Source organism: Crinia signifera, chromosome 4 (genome assembly GCF_055691185.1).
Source record: "Crinia signifera chromosome 4, ASM5569118v1, whole genome shotgun sequence".
Classification (NCBI taxonomy): Eukaryota; Metazoa; Chordata; class Amphibia; order Anura; family Myobatrachidae; genus Crinia; species Crinia signifera.
The window spans coordinates 71,317,896-71,337,868 of record NC_139220.1 but is presented as its reverse complement, the minus strand read 5'-3'; the positions used below and the strand labels follow the sequence as shown (position 1 = coordinate 71,337,868).

General features: G+C 46.6%; 1 protein-coding gene across 1 annotated transcript in view; it reads right to left on the bottom strand.

The window, feature by feature from the left end:
• Positions 1-19,973, bottom strand: part of LOC146074095 (organic cation/carnitine transporter 2-like) — a 98,183-nt gene that overhangs the window by 58,435 nt on the left and 19,775 nt on the right. Inside the window, exons 2-3 of the mRNA XM_083181837.1 lie at positions 7,745-7,848; positions 4,703-4,857 (exon numbers count right to left, since the gene is read on the bottom strand). Coding sequence (XP_083037963.1) covers positions 4,703-4,857; positions 7,745-7,848 — 259 coding nt within the window. The remainder of the gene's footprint in view (positions 1-4,702; positions 4,858-7,744; positions 7,849-19,973) is intronic.

Below are 19,973 nucleotides of genomic sequence, written 5' to 3'. Positions count from 1 at the left end.
CTGGCATGTGCCAGCAATGCATATATCACTGCCTTAAAACAACTTCATTGGTGGTCAGTGGCGTTATCTCCACACAGCAGGAGCACGCAAGTCAGCCGGGGGGCGGGGCTTCTGCTGGTGGGCTGGGCGTCACTGAGAAGCTGAGAGAAGCTGTCACTTTGCAGCCGCATCGTTGGAGCCGGAGGAGAAGCAGGCAGCGTTGGAGCGGGGAGGGGTGAGTATGAACAGGGGGAGGGAGCTGGCTGTCAGCTGGACTGAAAGACATTCATCTTTCAGCCTGGCTGCTGTACACACTTGGCAATGAAAAAACCAGCCATCATCGCTAGGTGTGCTGGTAAAACCAGCAGATTGCCCACCTAACTAGCGATGATGCGGGAGCGCGCATCATCGCTAGTCGGCAATCTGTGGGGCATACACACTAGGCGATTTTCAGCTGAAAATCGTCAACTGTATATGGGCCTTTAGTAAGGGAGTGACCTCTGTGTCACCCTGATAGCAGAATATAAGACTTCCTGCTGTCCTCTGTATGACCTAGCTGGCTGCAAACTGTCCCCCACAAACTGTAATCTGAGAACACAGTGTATCTTTCTGGAAGAAAGCAAGGGTTATTGCATAGATCTAACAATCTCTCTGTCACTCTGTGGTAGCAGTAATACAGAGAAAAAAATACACCAGGGAAGTCAGCAGGAACATCCCTTTGGGATGGAACACAGGGGGCTGATGACAGTGTAAACTGAGTTATACACTTTCCACCTGCCAATATAAACACTTATACACTACACACACACACACACATAAACACACACACAGAGAGTAGGTATAGGTAACCAGAATTAGAATCACTGGATAAGAGAGACAGTATAAGGAGATGAGCTGCCACAGGCCATCAACAACACCATGGACACAGGAGTGCTATGACGTAATTTACATACAGCCCACTATGCTCTAAACCCCACTGTCTGATCACAGAACCTGGGGGAGCTACTGCATTCATAAATGCACTGGGAAACCAGGACAAGCTGGAGCACAGCCCTGGCAGCATCAGTCCGGAGCCTCCAGCAGCGTGCAGGGGTGCCAAGTATGTTAAAATGACCGCCAGAGCCGCGTGATAGCTGGGGAAGTGCCATGGCCTCTGGGAGCAAACCCTGCGGTAAGCTCCCCACCTGGCCAGCTCCGTCCTCTTATGGTGTGTACACACGGTCAGATGTGCCTTCAGATACTATCCACGATCCGATCGGATCGTGAATAGTATCTGAAGGCACATCCGATTTGCATACAAGTCTGACTATATAGTGCAGATCTGCACTATATAGTCATGGCAGACAAGACTTTCTGCCTTGCGATACATGAACGCGGAATCGGATCGGAATCGCAAGGATTAAAACCCTTGCGATCTGCATCCGATTCCGATCCGATGTTGACTATATCGTCAACATTGGAAGGCAAAAAGTACAGTGTGTACACACCATTACAATGGCGCCCTTTTTGAAAGGGTAGCCTCGGTCCGCCATCAGGCTATACTCAAAACTGCCCAGGCTGGCCGGTAGTACCCGGGCTAGCCTTGCAATGTGTGCAGGACACCAATATAGGAGCCCCTGTGTCACTAACGCTGTCCTCTGACATTGTACAAGAGGCAGCTAAACTGGTACAGTTAACACACTATACTTCTGACATGCAGTGATGGTGTTACCCAGTATAAGAGACATAGCACACATACAATGCAAATAATAAAGTGGCACTGAGCTCCGCAAAGCACTATGGCCGGCAGGAGCATAAATTGCTGTAACCTTTGCTCCAGTAGGAGAGGTACAGGGGGGATTTGTCCAAATGGCCTGGCTGTGAAGAGGTGGACCCCGGACTGGCAAAGTGCTCTCCGTGTCCCTCTATCACTATGCAGCAGGCAGGCAGGCAAGGATCAGGGGAGGAGACGCATGTGGGTATATTCCTTCCTCCTGTCCCCGAGAGGGGGACTGTGTGAGGAGAGGCTCCCTCCCCCTACTAGCAAATGGCCGCCGGGATTAATGACTCATGCGGCGCCGGTAAAATGGCAGGGATCCGGTGCTTGCGGGAGCGCGTTACCTGAAGCGGTTGTCACCGCTGAAGTCCCGGTCCCCGTCGCGGCTGCGTCTCCTCAGTGCCTGGAACCAGCCGACACCCCCGCTGTGGAAGCCACGTGTGAGGTGTGCGGCTGCCGGGTCCGGGTGATGGAGCGCAGTGCAGGGGTCTAACAGACCCCCATGCTGCTGCTCTGTCACTGACAAAGAGTCAGTGTAAAAATAAGAATAAAAAAAAAATTTTAAACAAAGTTTAGGCTGCTTAAAACAGCCCCTTTCTAAAATGCATGTTGGCTCCTGCCAGCACAACTAATGCTGTGTACACACGGTGCAATATGATTGCTAGCGATACTGCTACGGGACGGAGGGGGAGTGCAGCAGCAGCAGACGCTGCTGCTGTCACTTTGAAGGGAGGAAGGAGGGAGCAGCGGCACGGGGCTGGGGAGATCAATGCTGATCTCCCCGGCTCTGACCTCCGTGAAGGGAGGAGGGAGGGAGCAGCGGCACCGGGCTGGGGAGATTAATGCTGATCTCCCCGGCGCTGACCTCCGTGAAGGGAGGAGGGAGGGAGCAGCGGCACTGGGCTGCGCTGACCTACCGGCACAGTGATTGCCGGGGAAAGCCGCTGGTCGCAGGAGCATGCTCCAGCGACCAGCAGGGATTGCACACGGGAGTGCGCAGCTGGCGATTTATCGCCAGCTGCGCTCCAAATCACTGGAAATATGGTCGCTCAGCGACCATATTCCCAGCGATTTTACCTAATATTGCTCCCGTGTGTACACACCTTAAAACTGAAAGTAGCTAGACTAGGAGGCGGGCTAGAGGAGCCAGGGCTGTCTCTAGGCAGTCAGAAGTTTTATCCTTTCTGGTGCTGGAATTGGATCGTGACCTCACTCTCTACCACTGTTATCCCTGGGGCCCCTGACGTCTGCCGCAGAAGAAAGAGGAACTGCACAGGTTTTGAAAGGTGCAGGGTTCTAGAATGAACACTTTTTGTACATTCCTTTTGGAAACTCCACTGTCTTAGCTGCAACAAAACCTCTTTTGTGCATTATTCTTTGTCGGTAACAAGATGCAATGACCTCTACTCTGATTTCCTCACTATACACTATGGGCCTTATTCTAGTTCACTCTTAGAGGCAAATTCCTTCTTAGCTGGACAAAACCATGTGCACTGCAGGGGGCAGATGTAACATGTGCAGAGAGAATTAGAGGGTGGGGGTTTTCTTTAAAGTGAGATCTATATTGCAGTGTAAAAATAAAGCAGTCAGTATTTTCCCTGCACAGAAACAAAATAACTCACCCAAAGCTAAATCTCTCTGCACATGTTACATCTGCCCCCTGCAGTGCACATGGTTTTGTCCAGCTAAGAAGCAATTTGCCTCTAAGAGTGAACTAGAATAAGGTCCTATTACTGTTGGTGAATGAATTCCCTAAAGCGGCCTTCAGTACTACCTCAGCACTGATGACACCGAATCTACTGTAACGCTCCTCCCTTAACATCTCATTTCCAATACATTGAGGAACCAACCGTTCCCATTATTATTTCCACATGAATATCTCAAAACTACTTAAATCTAAAAATTACCAAAAGAGAATTTCTCATCCTTCCTCCCAGTGCACCCTATAAATCACCCTGTTTCCTCAGTCTGCCGTGTGGTCTCCATCCTGTTTTATTTCTCACATCATAACCACTTTCACAGATTCAACCAAGGTCTGCTCCTTTCTCATCATCTCCAACTGCCCCCATCAGGCATTTTCCTCATCAGTCTGCTCCTGCCCCATTCAGTATTATCAGCTGCAGCCCTAATATCTTCCTGAATACAATACACATTACTTGCCATAACCATCACATCTACATCATCTAAAATTTCATCTTGAAATATTCCTCCTCACATCCTTAGGTTGGCTTTTCAGCACTTCTCTGATAACCACCCTTCACCTCCACCTATGAGACTTGTCCTGTGCCACATCCCACTTGTACAATTCCCTACGATGCCTCCCTCGGCTCTCTGAAAGGGATGGTATAGATATCCCAGCAGTCATCACCCCAACAGTCAGAATGCTGACAGCGGCAATCTGATATTCGGAGGTGTCCTGTTGAGTATTTTAATACCCCAGGCTACAGTATAACCCTAACCAAGTCCCACCCCTGCAGCCTGAGCCTAGTCATCATGCCAACCCTCCCCCACAGCATAATCAGAGGACCTAACTTACCATCGGGAGTCTGACCACTGGGATGCCATTTCAGCATTCTAACAGTCGGAGTGGTGACTACAAGCATTTTAACTACATCTGCTCTGAAACAACATCAATCTACAGTACTCATACTTATACACCCCCACCGCTGCCCCAGTCTTCACTTAATATCACACTTGCTATTCTCAGCTTTGTCCTTTATGATACTATATTGTAACTTCTATTGAACAAGGACTTTCTTGGTTATGCATCTGTAACACATACATAGCATGTATTCTAATTAGACAGAGCTGGTAATGGATGGTAGAGGTGAATGGGTTTCATTTTATTGGACCTTAAATTTCATGATCAATACAAATCATACAGTACATTGAACAATAAAAATAGTGCATATGAGGAACTATCCACAATTGTCTAAAAAAATTCCAACAATCATGCTGTATTCTTACCAAGTATGAAAGCGGCCACATAATTGGAGATCTGCCCCATTCCAACAATGATGAACAGCACTGTAAACATCTCCCAGTTGATGGAGAAGACTTGTACCAAGCTAAAGCCGGTCTGCACAGCCATAGTAACGAAAAGGACTTTCTTCCTGCCAAACCTTCAGGGAGAAGTTAGACAAGTACATTACTCCAAAGACGAGTTACAATAGAAATATAATAATTCTAATCCCTTTTGTCTAGTTTAACATGACTGTGTGCACTCAGGCAGGCATACGAAACATAGCTCAACACTCATTGTAAGCTTTAATATGGACTGTAATAAGTTCTCATTAAGAAGCATTCTATGGAGGGTATTCAATGATTTTTGCGAGCTGTGACAGCAGTCAACTGAACCCCTGCACACGCCGTTTCCCCCTCGCTAGGTTTTTGTAGTAAGGGGAAAATGCAGTGTGCGGCTGCTAAAACAGCGAGGCTCGCAACTAAATGTAGCAGGCTCCCTGCATTAGCCACGGGCCTCACTGTTTGGGGGAATCCCGGTCGTCCTGTGACAGCGAGCATTCCCCCAAAACATAGAATAGGGCGAGTGGCCGGGGTGGGGGTTAAACAGCAAGGATTGCTTGTTTTCGGCGATCCCTGGTGATTAACCCCCTTCACCGGCCACATTGATAACGGCCCAATATGTTTATAAAATGAAAAAATAAATAATTTCATCCTTCAATTGTTGTATTAGTTAAATTAGTGCTAAAAAGTTTTTGCTGCCTCCTAGTGAAAACAGGTCATAAAACTACTTACAATACCTACTTGCATGTTAGATATTTCAGCAGCTGCATATTAATATTAAAATGTATTAATATCAGAAAAAGCTCCCCTGTCCCCTGACTTCTGCCTGGTTGCAGAACAGTAAATTAATTAGCAAACAAGGCCAGTTTTGGTAAGTGGATTCTCCTTGCACCTCCATAGACTGCGGCTAACACATTTAGTTGAATCTGCCCCTAACGTAGCCCAACAGTTTGGGATTTTTACTTTAAGATAACAATGCTGCTGCAGTCTGGAGATAAGATGGTACTTGTAAATGTTTTGCATATTCACTTAAAAATGAGGGAGGAGGGACATTGTCCATTTTTACAAAAGCTATTCTCAAAAACCACTCTGCATCTCCATAGGGTTACTCAAACAGTTGATTATCATAGACTGTGCCACCACTGCTGCACATTTATAAGCCACTGCATGGATCTATGAAGCTGCCGGTTGGCGTCTCAATAGAAGAACATGTGTCTAACATTTGCATATGTTCACATGTGTGCTGTACATGGGATTGGAACTTCAAATGCATTAAGGCACCCCAAACACTGTGGCAACTCCTCCCCTCGGAGGAACTGATGCAATATATCGCATGCAATCCCTGCCAAGCCTGCCCAGAGCCGGAAGCAATTTGGAACCGCTATTTCCAACTTTCCAGTTCAATGAAGTCACTTTGTAGTGTATCCACATCCTCTCCCAAGTTAAATTTCCTTACTCAATTTTGTGACATCCGCAAATATTACAATCTTACTCACTATATGTCACCATCTATATCATGAATTCATATATTAAACAAGGTGGGTCCCAATATTGGGGCAGATGTATTAAGATTTGGAAGAGATAAACTGGAGATAAAGCACCAGCCAATGGTGAAGATGTTTTAACCAGCATTAAGTGCATATGCTGCACAGAACGCTGGTTAACTGTATGAACAGCGCACCTAATGTGCACTAGGGAAAGCCCGCCGAGTAACGCTCAGCGGGGCTGTCCCCTGCAATCCCCCCCACTAATTAGTGGCCGGGGCGATGTATTAACAGCCGTCTAGGCGTTAAACCGCCCTGGACGCTTCACCAGCTCAGAGCCCTGCTGAAGACTACGGGCTCCGCTGAGGTTCTCGTGGTAATAGCGATATCTCACACATGCCCATTACAGCCAGACGTGGGGAAAGGGAGATTGCACAGGGATGTCGGGGCGCCGTTAAGGAGAGCTGTAGAGACAGGACATAACGGCTCTCCTCATCGGCTGGGGGGAGCTTAATATATCAGGATGTTACGGGTGCCCGCTTCTCCCCTTTATGCAGGAAAAGCGGGACGTGTTATTTTTAAAACGTTACGGGTGAATTGGTACATCTACCACAATGAACGGTGTTTGAAAATGACAGTTGGGAGTTGATTGGCTGGTGCTTTATCTCCTTTTACCTTACCTACCTCCATTTTATCTCCAGTTTATATCTTCTCCAGGCTTAATACATCTGCCCCAATGAACCTTGTGGGACTCCACATGAGCAAAAACCAATTGCTCCCATAGAGGTTTTGTTTCATTTGACCATATCCCTATTTTCAGTTCTGTGTTACTACAGATACTGTACACTACACTGTGAGACACAAATTGTGTCATGCAGCATTTACTAACCCCCTCATTGTTGGGGATCTGTATTCCAGTTCATTTATTATTGTACCATCAAAAAACTATTTTAATTTAATTTATCAAACTGATCAGTGGTGGCGAATTGCTACTGACTTAAGGGTCAGAAAGAAATAAAGTACCAGTCAATCAGCTTCTAGCTGCAATGTAACAGGCTGTGTTGTAAAAATGACAGGATCTGATTGGTTGGTACGTTATCTTTTTCCAAGGCTTAGGAAATAGCCCCTTAACCCCTTCAGTGGCAATCCCAAGAATTTTCCGGGCTGTGCCTCAGTACCCAGTCTGGCAAGCCCGGAAAATTCTTGGGATTGCCACTGTTTACAGCGGCGCCTCCCTCCTCCTCTCCCCTCTTGGCTTTGTATGAAGTTCCCGGCGCCGGCTTTCGACAAGCCGGCTGCCGGGGACAGGGACGCGGCGCAGGTCTGGGCAGCCACTGATTGACAGTGCAGCGGCGTTGCCCGGACCCAGGGAGCAAGTGTTTTTTTTTTTTTTAAAGGGAGCGCTCCCCATCAAAAACTCGCCCAGTGGGGAGCGCTCCCAAAAAAACCCCCACCACTCAAGGGGTTAATGCCGTGTTGGGGAATAATATTAGAGAAATACCTGTCTGAAATCTGTCCTGACACAAAAGAGCCAAGGAGCACTCCCAAAAAGAAGAGTGAGGTAGTTAATGGTCCTTTCCAGTCATGATCGCAGATCAGGTTCCACTGAAAGGGAGGGGGGGGAGGGGGGGGAGGGGGGGGGGGGGGGGGGGGAGACACAAGTAACAGGAATTAACCTTTCAAATAATCATTTTTTTCATTATTTATACATGCAGGTACATCATTTCTGAACTGCAACAGTCTAATCATGTCACAAAATAAACTGCTTATTCCCATGACTTACATAATCATAATGTCACTGTGTGTCTGTAGCACAAAAAAATTTGAACCAGAAATAGACATCTGTATTATATGCAGCTCATTTACAATATACAATCTCTCTGCTGTCAATTGATGTGCTTCAGGGGAACTGGAGGAATAGAAAGATCTAGACTGGACCACATATCACTACAAAAACTGTTCCTAAGGGGCAAATGTATTTACATTATAAATGTTTTTGCTAGATTAATACATCATTAACCCCTTCGGTGGTATGCCCCAAAATTTTCTGGGCTCAGCTGCACTGCCGCAGAGGGCTGTCCCAGAAAATGTCCGGGTATACCACTATGCTGCAGTAGGTGCGCACCAGCTGTGCCTAGAGGCACAACCTCTAGGGCCCCTCGTCACTTCTGCCCCCCCCCCCCCCCCATCACCTCCACTCTGGCGATCGTACACCGGAGCTCCCCTGACCCCTGCTGCCATTCACTTTACAGCAGTGATCAAGGTGGCAGGCTCTGGGATGTTCAGGCGGCTCAGGTGTTCAGGCACCTGAGTCCTCCCGAGCCGCCACGAACATCGCCTGCCGCCTGTGGTCACTGCTGTGACTGGCGGCTGGGGCAGCAGAGGCAGGGGAGCTCAGCCTCCAGTGTACAAATGAAGCGAAGGTGAAGGGGGGGGCTCCTATGTTCTGTGGTGGGTTTTGCTGGGGCAGGATCCACCTCTCAAGGGGCTTAATAGAAAATGTATTCATATGTAGGCCTGTGACCTTACTGAGTGACATAAGAGAAGTCACCAAAGTGGTGAGGAAGAATGGACCAATCTTACTGGTCAGAATGAGCAACAAGAATAGCGCAAGATTTGGTGACACGCGTATGAAAAGTTGATAAACTGGACAAGATCTGGTAGCTTGGCACATGAGTAGAGGAACTAGATTTATTCCAGTACATTGATTGAGCACAGTCAGAAGACATACAGTATGCACACATAGGCCAATAGCAAACATCATCATCAGGGCTGTATCGAAGCCAGATGTTCTGAGACCAGGAGATTGCTCCACCTTCTGGGGAGATGTGGACATTTTGATGACAGGCATTATCACTTTATTGTATTTTTACAAACACACAACATATGGTAGGATTGGCTTTGGGGGTTTGCTATAACAAAATGGCAAAATCTGCAAGTAGATCTAAACAATTGTTAAGGCACAGGAAACCTAATAACATTGTTAAATGCACAGAGGTAAATTTGGTAAACAAAGGATACATTGTACTGTAGTGATACAATAAAAAACAAATATGGGTGATATATAATTAACTATATAGACAATGTTAATATTGTGTGTATATCATCCAGTGTACAGTATATGTTCAATATTGTTAATGACACCCGTCGTCTATCCATGCAGCTTAATCTGACAATATAATCAGTGACTGCATGTACAGAGCGAGGGGCGGGTGACGTCACTGGTCAGTATGTATGCACTATATCGTTCTCCAGAGAATGTCATTCTGATAGACATTCTGATTTCACCTGACATTCTCTGTTGGATCTATTGATATTTATTTATATTATTTTTGTGTGTTAATATTTTATTCACTTTTGACTGAGCCACTACAATCAGTGCAAAGTATTGTAAATGCTATAAATCTATCAATAAGTACAAGTTGTGAACATCACATGTGCACTTTAGACTCAGGAAAAGCTGATTACACAGAGAACCCCTGGAAGTAGGTGAGAGTGCACACAGCCATTATTTACAAGGAACATTAACAACATTACATGTACAATGAGTAAAATGCACATACACATGTCATACACTACTAGAGACGCAAGTACAGAGAGTAGAAGGGATTGTCACTAGGAGAACATGAGCAACATAGAAGGTGGATTTGCTAGTGGTACATGCCAGTGGAGAGGGATCACATGTCTTATGTTGGGTATACATCTAAAGATTTACCTGGCCGCTGCCGAGTTTGGGGGGTTGGGGTTTGATGCGGCTGCCGAGTCCTGGGGGTTTGATGTGGCAGCCGCCGCCGAGACCGGGGGGGGGGGGGGTGAGAGAAGTTTGGTGCGGGTTCCCTGGCTCCATGGAGGGGGGGTGGGACCTGCACCCATGTGCCGCCCTCCATGCCTAAAGCTGCTTAGTGGTGGCGCCGGCCCTGGTCTCAAGTCTAGTCTTCAGGGCACACTAAAAGTTTTACTCAGAAAAGATAATGAATAATTGGATTCTAGAGATATTTTAAACTAAATATAGGTAAACACCGTAAAAGATAATCAGTCCAATCTTTCCAGTTTGAACAAAAATCTGGTAATGGGACCAAATGACAATTGTGCATTCGATTCCACACACTACAAAACAGACAAAAATATATGTTAAAATAAATTGATTACATTAACTATTTTTGTGTATTTTCCAGTTTTTGGGAGCAAATGGTTAATTGTCAGTTAAGGTCCATACACACAGGGCGACTATGCCCAGCGTGTATGGACAGCGATGACCGCTGTCATCGATGCGGGGAAAGCCGCTCAGTGCATACACACTGAACTGCTTTCCCCCTGCCCGGCTCCGACGGAGGGGGAAGGACAGCGTTGCATAGCGCAGAGCTATGCAAAGCATTCCTAAAAGCCTCTCATCTGCTGGTATAACCAGCAGATAAGCGGCTTTCCCAGCGATGTTGCAGGAGCGCGCAGCAGCGCTCATCGCCAGGCCATACACACTGGACGGCTTTGAGCTGAAAGCCGCTCAAACCTGCTGTTTTGAGCGACTTTCAGCTCAAAGTCGCCCAGTGTGTATGGGCCTTTAGTCCCATACATTATTACATTTTCTCTCCAACCAGAAAGAATATATGCTTTCTTGAATAATCATCACACATTTTCAATCTTCTATACAGTCATTCTTGATAGTTAAGTAGAGAATATGGACTCATGAACCAGAGAAAGCAAAGGAAAGTGTTGTCTGAGCTGATCAGAAGGAAAATAATAGACAAGTGCATTACATGTAGATGCTATAATTCCATATTCAAACAGCTTCATGTTTCTGTGCTGCAAATAAGTAGTTTAAAGTCCATGAGACTGTAGCTAACTCCCTAGTCACGGCTACAAAAGGAAAAACTGACCCCTGATTAAACAGGATAGTAAGAATGTTAGAAAATGAGCCATGGAAAACTTCCTAATAACCCTTTACACCTGACATCAAGTTACTGGGTGATGCAAACTGAGATTTGCGACCCTGGTTGACTCTTTTCCACTGAACAAATACCCGTGTAATTCAGCAAATTATCGGGTTGAAATCAATGTCCGATCTACATAGATAGATATAAAAGCATGCTGCAAATGAAAGATGGCCATTTAGTTTTTATTTAAATATTCGGTACTTGTGTAGATTCACAGTACCAAATATTCTTTTGAATCAAAAGTCAAATGCAAAGTCTGATTTCTAATAAATATGACATTAATTGTTGATGCCAATTACTTGTGTCAGGTTATTTCAAAGAAAATACTGGTCCCAACAAATCTGACCGTGTGTGTACAGTGTAGCCCAGAGCCAAGAAATGAGCGCATACATATTTATTTGTGCATGAAACAAGGTTTCAAAACATGAAACAAAGTTTGTGGACTATCTCAGATACTGATTTTAAATGTCAAGCAATCATTTTCTTGCACATATTTAGTGCCAGTTACATATTACATCCTCAGTAGTGCTGTTACATATGTCCCAAGTAGTGCTTTTAGCAAAAAAAATATATAATTTTTCACTTTCTGGAATGTATGTTTTGCAGAAAAATATGGATAACGGATATTTGGACCTGTATTCAATTGAATTTGACACAAAAATGAATGAAGCAATCTTGGCCAGTGGATTAACAGCTGTGCGTGCTCCATATTCTCTATCCAAATGCAAACAGTAGTAAATGTGAACAAAAAATGGGGAAATCAGCATGTACCCTAAAAACAGGCAAATCCATAATTGGAAAACATACTGCACAAAAAAATAATAATAATGAGAAATATTTTTCAAAATGTAAGTACAGTAAACGCTCCTGGTTATTTTAGCGGTGCATAAAAAACATGAAAACTGATTTTAATTTTTTTTGTAACTTTAAGCCACTGTAAAAAAAATTAAGAACCACCTGTATCTTGTAATGTTAAAACACCTGGTATAGCAACGCCCAATACACTTGTCTGACATCTTTTAAACAAATATTGTGCACTGTGCAGACTCAATTACAGAATTATTACCCTAAATAAAGCTAATTAAATATTTATAGATGTCCAGTGATTGCGAAAACCCCCAAAGTTATGGGTCCCTGGGACCCCTCACTTACAAAAATCGGGGTCCTACTTGACCTTTTCTGGGTCCCAACGGAATAAAGCCTCCTCTCACCTTCCCCAGCATGGCACATACAGAAGCCTCCTCCTCTCCTCCATATGGCATATACCCTGAGCCAAGGGCATAGATCTGGGCAACCCAAAACTGTGGCTTTTGGGGGAGGGGTAGGGTAATCAATTGCCAATTTGCCCACTCACATAAAGCAAGATACACATATACTAGAAATAGTCCAAATAGGGACACCTGTGCTGCACCAATCAGGATTCTGCCCCTGTCCATTGTTTCTAGAACTAAATTAAAAGTAATGGCAGCAGGAACAGGAGGCATAGGGTGAGTGAAATCCCAGCAGAGTCTATAGGTTCCTCCCCTACAGGCAGCTCTGCCTGTTAAGAGTTAATTGGTGAGCTGCAGCATCTCTGCCAGTTGTGCAGTGAGGGAAGGAGGGGACAAGTGGGCCATTAACAGCCAGCACTCAGAGCCTGGAGGAGGTGACAGTGACACACAAGAAAGCAGCACCGCGAGGTAGGAGAGGAGGAGGGAAGTCTGCAGCCCGAGTCCTGCTAGCAATAAATCCCCTTACATGACACAGCCAAGCAGCCTGCTAAATGGTCCACGTACCCCTCTTACCTCTACTTCCTGCCCAGGTCTGCCCTGTCCTCACTGTCACACCTCCCTGGTTCTGGCCCCCAATTTCAGTTCCTCGTGCTCCATCCTCACACCAGCCACAGCTCTGTTCCCCTTCTGAGCATCTGCTTCTGGTGTTGGCTCCAGTCGTCTGTTGTTGAGGCACAGTGCAGGAGCCAGCTTACGCAGCTTCCGTGCACTGCTGCCTATGACTCTGCGGTGACAGAGACCCTTTCATTTTCGCGCCCAGCAGATGTATGAAGCTGCCGTAAGTCACGCTTTGTCTTCTCCACGGTCGCATCACAACTGATGGGGAAACAGATCCCTCCGCCCTTGTCACACATATTAATATGGCATGCACCCCATAATGGCTGGGTCCCAGGGGACCCAGCCATTCATAAAAAATGAGTCCCTGGTGCTCCAAAGTGGGTAAAATACTCGCTATAGCGAGAATTTGCGAACCCTGGATGTCTAATTAGTTATTGGGGAAAGGGAGGAACCTAAGTCCAGACATTTGTACCTTAAACTAATGTATTTTCACTGACTTTGCACCTGCGAGGGAAAAGCATTATTAAATTCTACTGAAACTAATGTGACCAACTGCAATGTGGATTTTGAACAAAATAAAAGTATTACAGTAAGGTACATACACACTGTCATCGCTGGGGGGAAAGCCACTCAGTGCATACACACTGAGCCACTTTCCCCCTGCCCTGCACTGTCAGCAGCGCTATGCAAAGCCGCCCACAAAGCTGCTTATCTGCTGGTAATACAAGCAGATGTACAGCTTTCCTGGCGATGATGCAGGAGTACGCATCACTGCTCATCGCCGATGCCCGGCATCTGTTTTTTTAACATGCTGTTTTGGTCTACAGACTGTCAGATCCTCGATCCATCCATGTCAGCCATTCGATGGATCCGAAGAACAGGTATGGGGCCACAGATGTATGGCATATATTAGTTGAAAGCGTGCATGGAATAATAGATCTACAGGAAATATTCAGTTAACTGGTCACCCCCAATATGGTTGACAAGCAAAAGGTTGAAGGGTCAAAAGTTTGACAGGGATAACAAAAAAGGGGACAAGTTTTTCATGTTTTTTCTATGCACTGCACAATCTGTGACTATGATAAGTGCCAACATATACTAACACAGGCTGGTTTTACTTTGGGCAAAGTTATTATTCTCAAGCCATGTCCATGTGGATGTTAAATAAAGTAAACGTTTAAAAAATAAATAAATCCCAAATAACTCTTGTTTTCACTATATTTGTGTTTGACATTGTCATATTGACCTTTTGTCCCTGTCAACCCTAAACACAGTCCACCTTTTGACAATGTCGACTTATTGACTGTCTACATAGACACTGTCTATCCATTGATTAGAAGCCATTACAGTTAGACCTGTTGTTCTGTCTGTCCCATAGCTACCACAGTGAATGCCCAATGTCTACTAGAGGTTTTGAATATAGGAAATAACATCAACGTCATTATAATCTCCTATATGTTACCACCCATGTATATGGAGACTGAATGGTATGCCGGCAATCGTTATTCAATGCTAATTATACAAAGTCTTTTTTTTCTCATTGCGGTTCCACAACAAAAATGACATAACTATTTTGCCAGTTCAAACTTTGTTGCTATTATTTAAACATTTTATTGAAGATCGCTTTCCCCTTTAACAATAAATCTGATCTATGCCACTAAACAAGAATTTCTGCTTCAGAGTGGATAAATGACACAGCTGTAAGTTCCCAACTCTATTCTAAAATCCAATACAGGTTGAGTATCCCTTATCCGGATATCTGACTATCCAAATTATTCTGAAAACCATAATTTCAACTTTTTTTCTGCTAAAAGCATTACTGGGGACGTGACATGTGACTGGCACTACTGGGGACATGATCTGTGACTGGCATTACTGGGGACATGATATATTACTGGCACTACTGAGGACATGATCTGTGACTGGCACTACTGAGGACATGATCTGTGACTGGCACTACTGGGGACATGATATATTACTGGCATTACTGGGGACATGATATATTACTGGCATTACTGAGGACATGATATATTACTGGCATTACTGAGGACATGATCTGTGACTGGCACTACTGGGGACATGATCTGTGACTGGCACTACTGGGGACATGATATATTACTGGCATTACTGGGGACATGATCTGTGACTGGCACTACTGGGGACATGATATATTACTGGCATTACTGGGGACATGATATATTACTGGCATTACTGGGGACATGATCTGTGACTGTCACTACTGGAGACATGATCTGTGACTGGCACTACTGGAGACATGATCTGTGACTGGCACTACTGGGGACATGATCTGTGACTGGCACTACTGGGGACATGATCTATTACTGGGGACATGATATATTACTGGCATTACTGGGGACATGATCTGTGACTGGCACTACTGGGGACATGATCTGTGACTGGCACTACTGGGGACATGATCTGTGACTGGCATTAAATATGTGCAAGAAAATTATTGCTTAGCATTCAAATTCAGTGCATGGGTTAGTACTCAACTTGATTTCATGTTTTGTAACCTTATTTAATGCAAAAATAAAATATACTTATGTGTATTTCATGTGTTTATACAACATAAATGCATTTTGTGTTCACACATGGGTCACATACTCAAAATACCTCATCAAATGTAAAAAAATATTCTGAAAAACAGAATATTCCATTATTCAAAATGCCTCTGGTCCCAAGTATTCTAGATAAGGGATACTCAACCTGTACATTTATTTATCAGTAGGAAGAAAATGTTAATGAACATCCTTATTGCTAATAGTTCACTCCGGCTCAGACTGGCCTAGCGGGGAACCCCCCGGTGAATTCTGACCCCGCCCACTTGTTTAGGGGGACAGGGCCTTTCATAGGTGTGCACACGGGGGGCTGGACGGATGCTGCCCAGAATTTGTCCCTCTGCGGCTACCTAGCAGCATGACCATGAGCTCCTCCTCTGCCCGGCACCTCTATTCTCCATCCCCCCTCCGTCTGGCAGCAGCATCTGGCCCCCCTCCCCCCGGCAGTGGGAGCCCCGTCCCCTCCGCCCGGCCCCTACATCCCCCTCCGCCTGGCAGCTTCCCCTCCCCCCGCTGCTCCATCTTCCTCCGCAATCTCCCGCAGGGCCAGGGCCACAGATCAGATCGGTAGTTCTCCGATCTACTGCGCTCGTGGCTCAGTGCTGCTGCAGTGCAGTTGCCCAGGAAGGCTTGACAGCTGCCGGGGTCCCCTAGTACAAGTACAGGACAGACGGCTCAGCTGTCCAGTGGTTTTAGAAGATGCAGCCTGCCAGGCCTGCGGCTCAGGGATTGGCTGAGGCTGAGCACGCAGGCTGCAGGGAAGGAGGCGGGATTCCGGTCCGGCCTCAGCACACAGGCAGCTGACAGAGGAGCCACCGGCTGGGTAGACAACTGAAATGGAAAACCCGCCGCACGGTCACCAGCTGCAGGATGACACTCTGGGGCTGCGGGGGTATGTCCCAGGAGGGAGGTCTGGTGGAGAGGGAGCTGCTTTTGGACCCCCTCTGCAAACTGGCAGGTAACTAACCATGTGCTGCATTAACTTTTTTATATTCTTTTTTTTTTTAGGGGTATGTGCTGTATTGTGTGTGTGTGTGTGGGGGGGACTTATGTGCCATATTATCTGGGTAGGGGGGACCTATGTGATGTATTCTATGTGGGGGTACATCTGTGCGGTATTATGATTGGGGGTACTATTATCTGAGTGGGGGGAACCTATGTAATGTACTATGTGGGGGGGGGGCTATATGCTGTACTATTTGAGTGGGGAGACCTATGTAATGTACTAAATGGGGGGCCTATGTGCTATACTATTTGAGTGGGAGCACCTATGTGCTGTATTATATGTGGGGGGAAATACGTGCTGTACTATTACCTGTGTGTGGAGGACCTATGTAAAGTATTATATTTGGGGGTACATATGTGCGGTATTATGAGTGGGGGGGGGGCTATGTAATGTATCATATGTAGTGTTCCCGCTAGGCTTCTTTCACAGGGTGCTGCGCCCTGCCCCTTTGAAAGCCGTCGAATTCCACCCTGCCTGGCTTTTGCTGCCCTGGGAGGCAGGTGATACCTGCGGCATATAGACAATCTCAGCGGGATCCCTGTGGTGTATGGGAACTAGTTCAGTTCCCATCCACCGCAGGGACGCCACCGCTGATTGTCCATACACCGCAGGGACCTCAAGCCCGCCAGCGCTTTCTGGACCCCGCTGCCCAGGTTAACATCTGCCTCCCAGGGACCCACAAACCTTAATTTGTCAGGGGACCCTTCCCAAACCCCCCTTGCATCTATTCATTGCTGCCTGAATCTGAGCTGTGCACTGCTGCCAGCAGCTGTGTTCGTCACAGGCTGCACAAGCAATGTACCCAGCGCTGCAGTCCCGCCACCCCCCTCCTCTGCCCCGGCATCTGAGCTGCACAAGCAGCTGGGTACAGGGCAGATGCCCTGTACCCAGCTGCCCAGCACGGCGTCGCAGTCCCGTCCCCCCTCCTCTCTTGCTGTGGGCAGGCTGCACAAGCAGTGTACCCAGCACTGCGGTGCCGCCACCCCCTCCTCTGCCGTGGCATCTGAACTGTGCACAGGCAGCTGGGTACCGGGCTGCTGAACAAGTAAAGTGCCCAGTACCGCAGTCCCGTCTTCCTCCTCTCCTGCTGCGGGCAGCTGGGTACAGTCACAGGCTGCACAAGCAGCGCTCTCAGTGCAGCGGGCCCGCTTCCCCCCTCCTCTGGCCCAAGTTCTGAGCTTTACTCTGAAGCAGGCAGCTGGGTACAGGTTGATCTAGCAAAGTGCCCAGCGCCTCTGTGCGGGCAGCAAAGGTGCAATATGATTCAAAGGTTGGGTTTATCTCAGGCGCTCTTAGGGTAGCAGCTTGGGGTGTACCAATAAAGTCTAACCTTTAATACCACTTTTACACCAGAATGCCGGGTAGGACCCGGGAAATTGAACCCGGGTAATTACCAGGACATGCCCTGCCTCAGACCCCATTTACACTGCACTTCAATCCAGGTTATTCCCCGGTAATGCCCTTTTACACTGAGAACGGATCAGCCCTGCCTTTCCTTGCTGCTGTCATTAAAAAATGGATTTTTGGCCTATTGATGATGAGGTCACAACAAATGGAACATGACACTCAAGTTTTTTAGCTTTATTAAGCTGAAAATATGCATAAAATCATCATACATTGGAATCTTTATAGATGTGCGTATGAATACAAACGTGTAACGCACTGGGACACACTTTGTGTGACAGCCAGCGTGTGTTCCTGCAGATGAGGCTGTTAACTCACTGGGGAGAGTGCCTCCAGCACAGACTGTTGCTGTAGTGTAGGGTACAGGCTGCAAACAGCATGGTAACGCAGCTTCTGCTGGTGCTGCGCTGCTCCATGTGCGGGTCTTCGGTAAATGACATTATCTGCCAGAGCTGTAGAAGCACCAATCAGTTCTTTGCTGCCTTCTCCCTGCCAAATAACCCGGATAATGACCATTTACACCACCCTGAGCCCCGGATAAGCCCCATGTCCGTCCCTGAACATTTGCCGGGTCAGATTCCCAGGGAACAGTACCCGTGTTATTTTTTTTCAGCCCATTTACACCACGCCCCGCCCCGCCCCGGACTGGAGAGGCAATATCCCAGGTCCAACCTCTGGTGTAAAAGGGGTATTAGACTTACAAATCTAAATGAGAAAAGAATGGGAATGGTGCACCCAACCTAGCGCTTCCTTGTGAGGACAACACAGTGTTATAGATATAAAAAAAATAGGATTTGTGTACCAACTGGTAAATCCTTTTCTCGTAGTCCATATGGGATACTGGGTTATACTATGGGGATAGAGATCCTCCGCAGGAGAGACAGGCACATTAAAGCTTTCAGTGTGGGTGCACTGGCTCCTCCCCTCTATCTCCCTCCACTAGTCAGTTAATGAAAAACTGTGCCGAAGGAGAGCTATGTGAGGAGGTATGTAAACAATAACGTGGTGAGATTCTCACAGCACACCCAAACCAAAATAATAAACATAAAATAACAAAAGAGGTGAATCATAACAACTTTTGAGTTCACCAATAATCATTGAAGACGGTCAATATATGACAAGGCAACAAGCCCTAACCGTGTTAGTAACCATGTCGTTACAGCAGAAAGCCGCACAGAGGCGGGCTCCCAGTATCCCATATGGACTATGAGAAAAGGATTTACCAGTAGGTACCCAAAATCCTATTTTCTCTACCGTCCAATGGGATACTGGGTTATACTATGGGGAGGTCCCAAAGCTACCAGAACGGGCGGGGAACGTGCGGAGTCTGCTGTAGAACCGCTTGTCCGAACTGGGAATCCTCCCTGGCCAGAGTGTCAAATCTGTAAAACTTGACAAACGTGTTACTCCCTGACCAAGTTGCGGCCCTGTTGTATCGTGCATCGAATCCACCGGGCTATGGTCCTTGTAGATGCAGGAGAGCCCTTCTTTTGCGCATCATACAATACAAACAAACTATCCGACTTCCGGATTCTAGCCGTACGTTTAACATACGCCTTGAGGATATGTACGACATCCAAAGAGAGCGGTATGTTAGGATGTACCGTGCTGGAAGGAACCACAATAGGTTGGTTCAGGTGGAATGCGGACACAACCTTTGGCAGAAACTGCGGCCTGGTCCTGAGCTCTGCCCTATCCTCGTGGAATACCAGGTAAGGGCTTTTACAAGACAATGCCCCAAGCTCAGACACCCGCCTGGCTGAGGCTAAGGCCAGCAGGACAACAGTCTTCCAAGTAAGATGTTTTAACTCTGATTGTTCCAAAGGAACGAACCAAGAGGACTTGAGGAAGGTGAGGACCACATCCAAGTCCCAAGGCGCGGTGGGTGGTACAAAGGGAGGCTGAATCCTCAGCACCCCTTGCAGGAAGGTGTGGACCTCCGGCAACAGCGCCAGTTTCTTCTGAAAAAATACTGACAGAG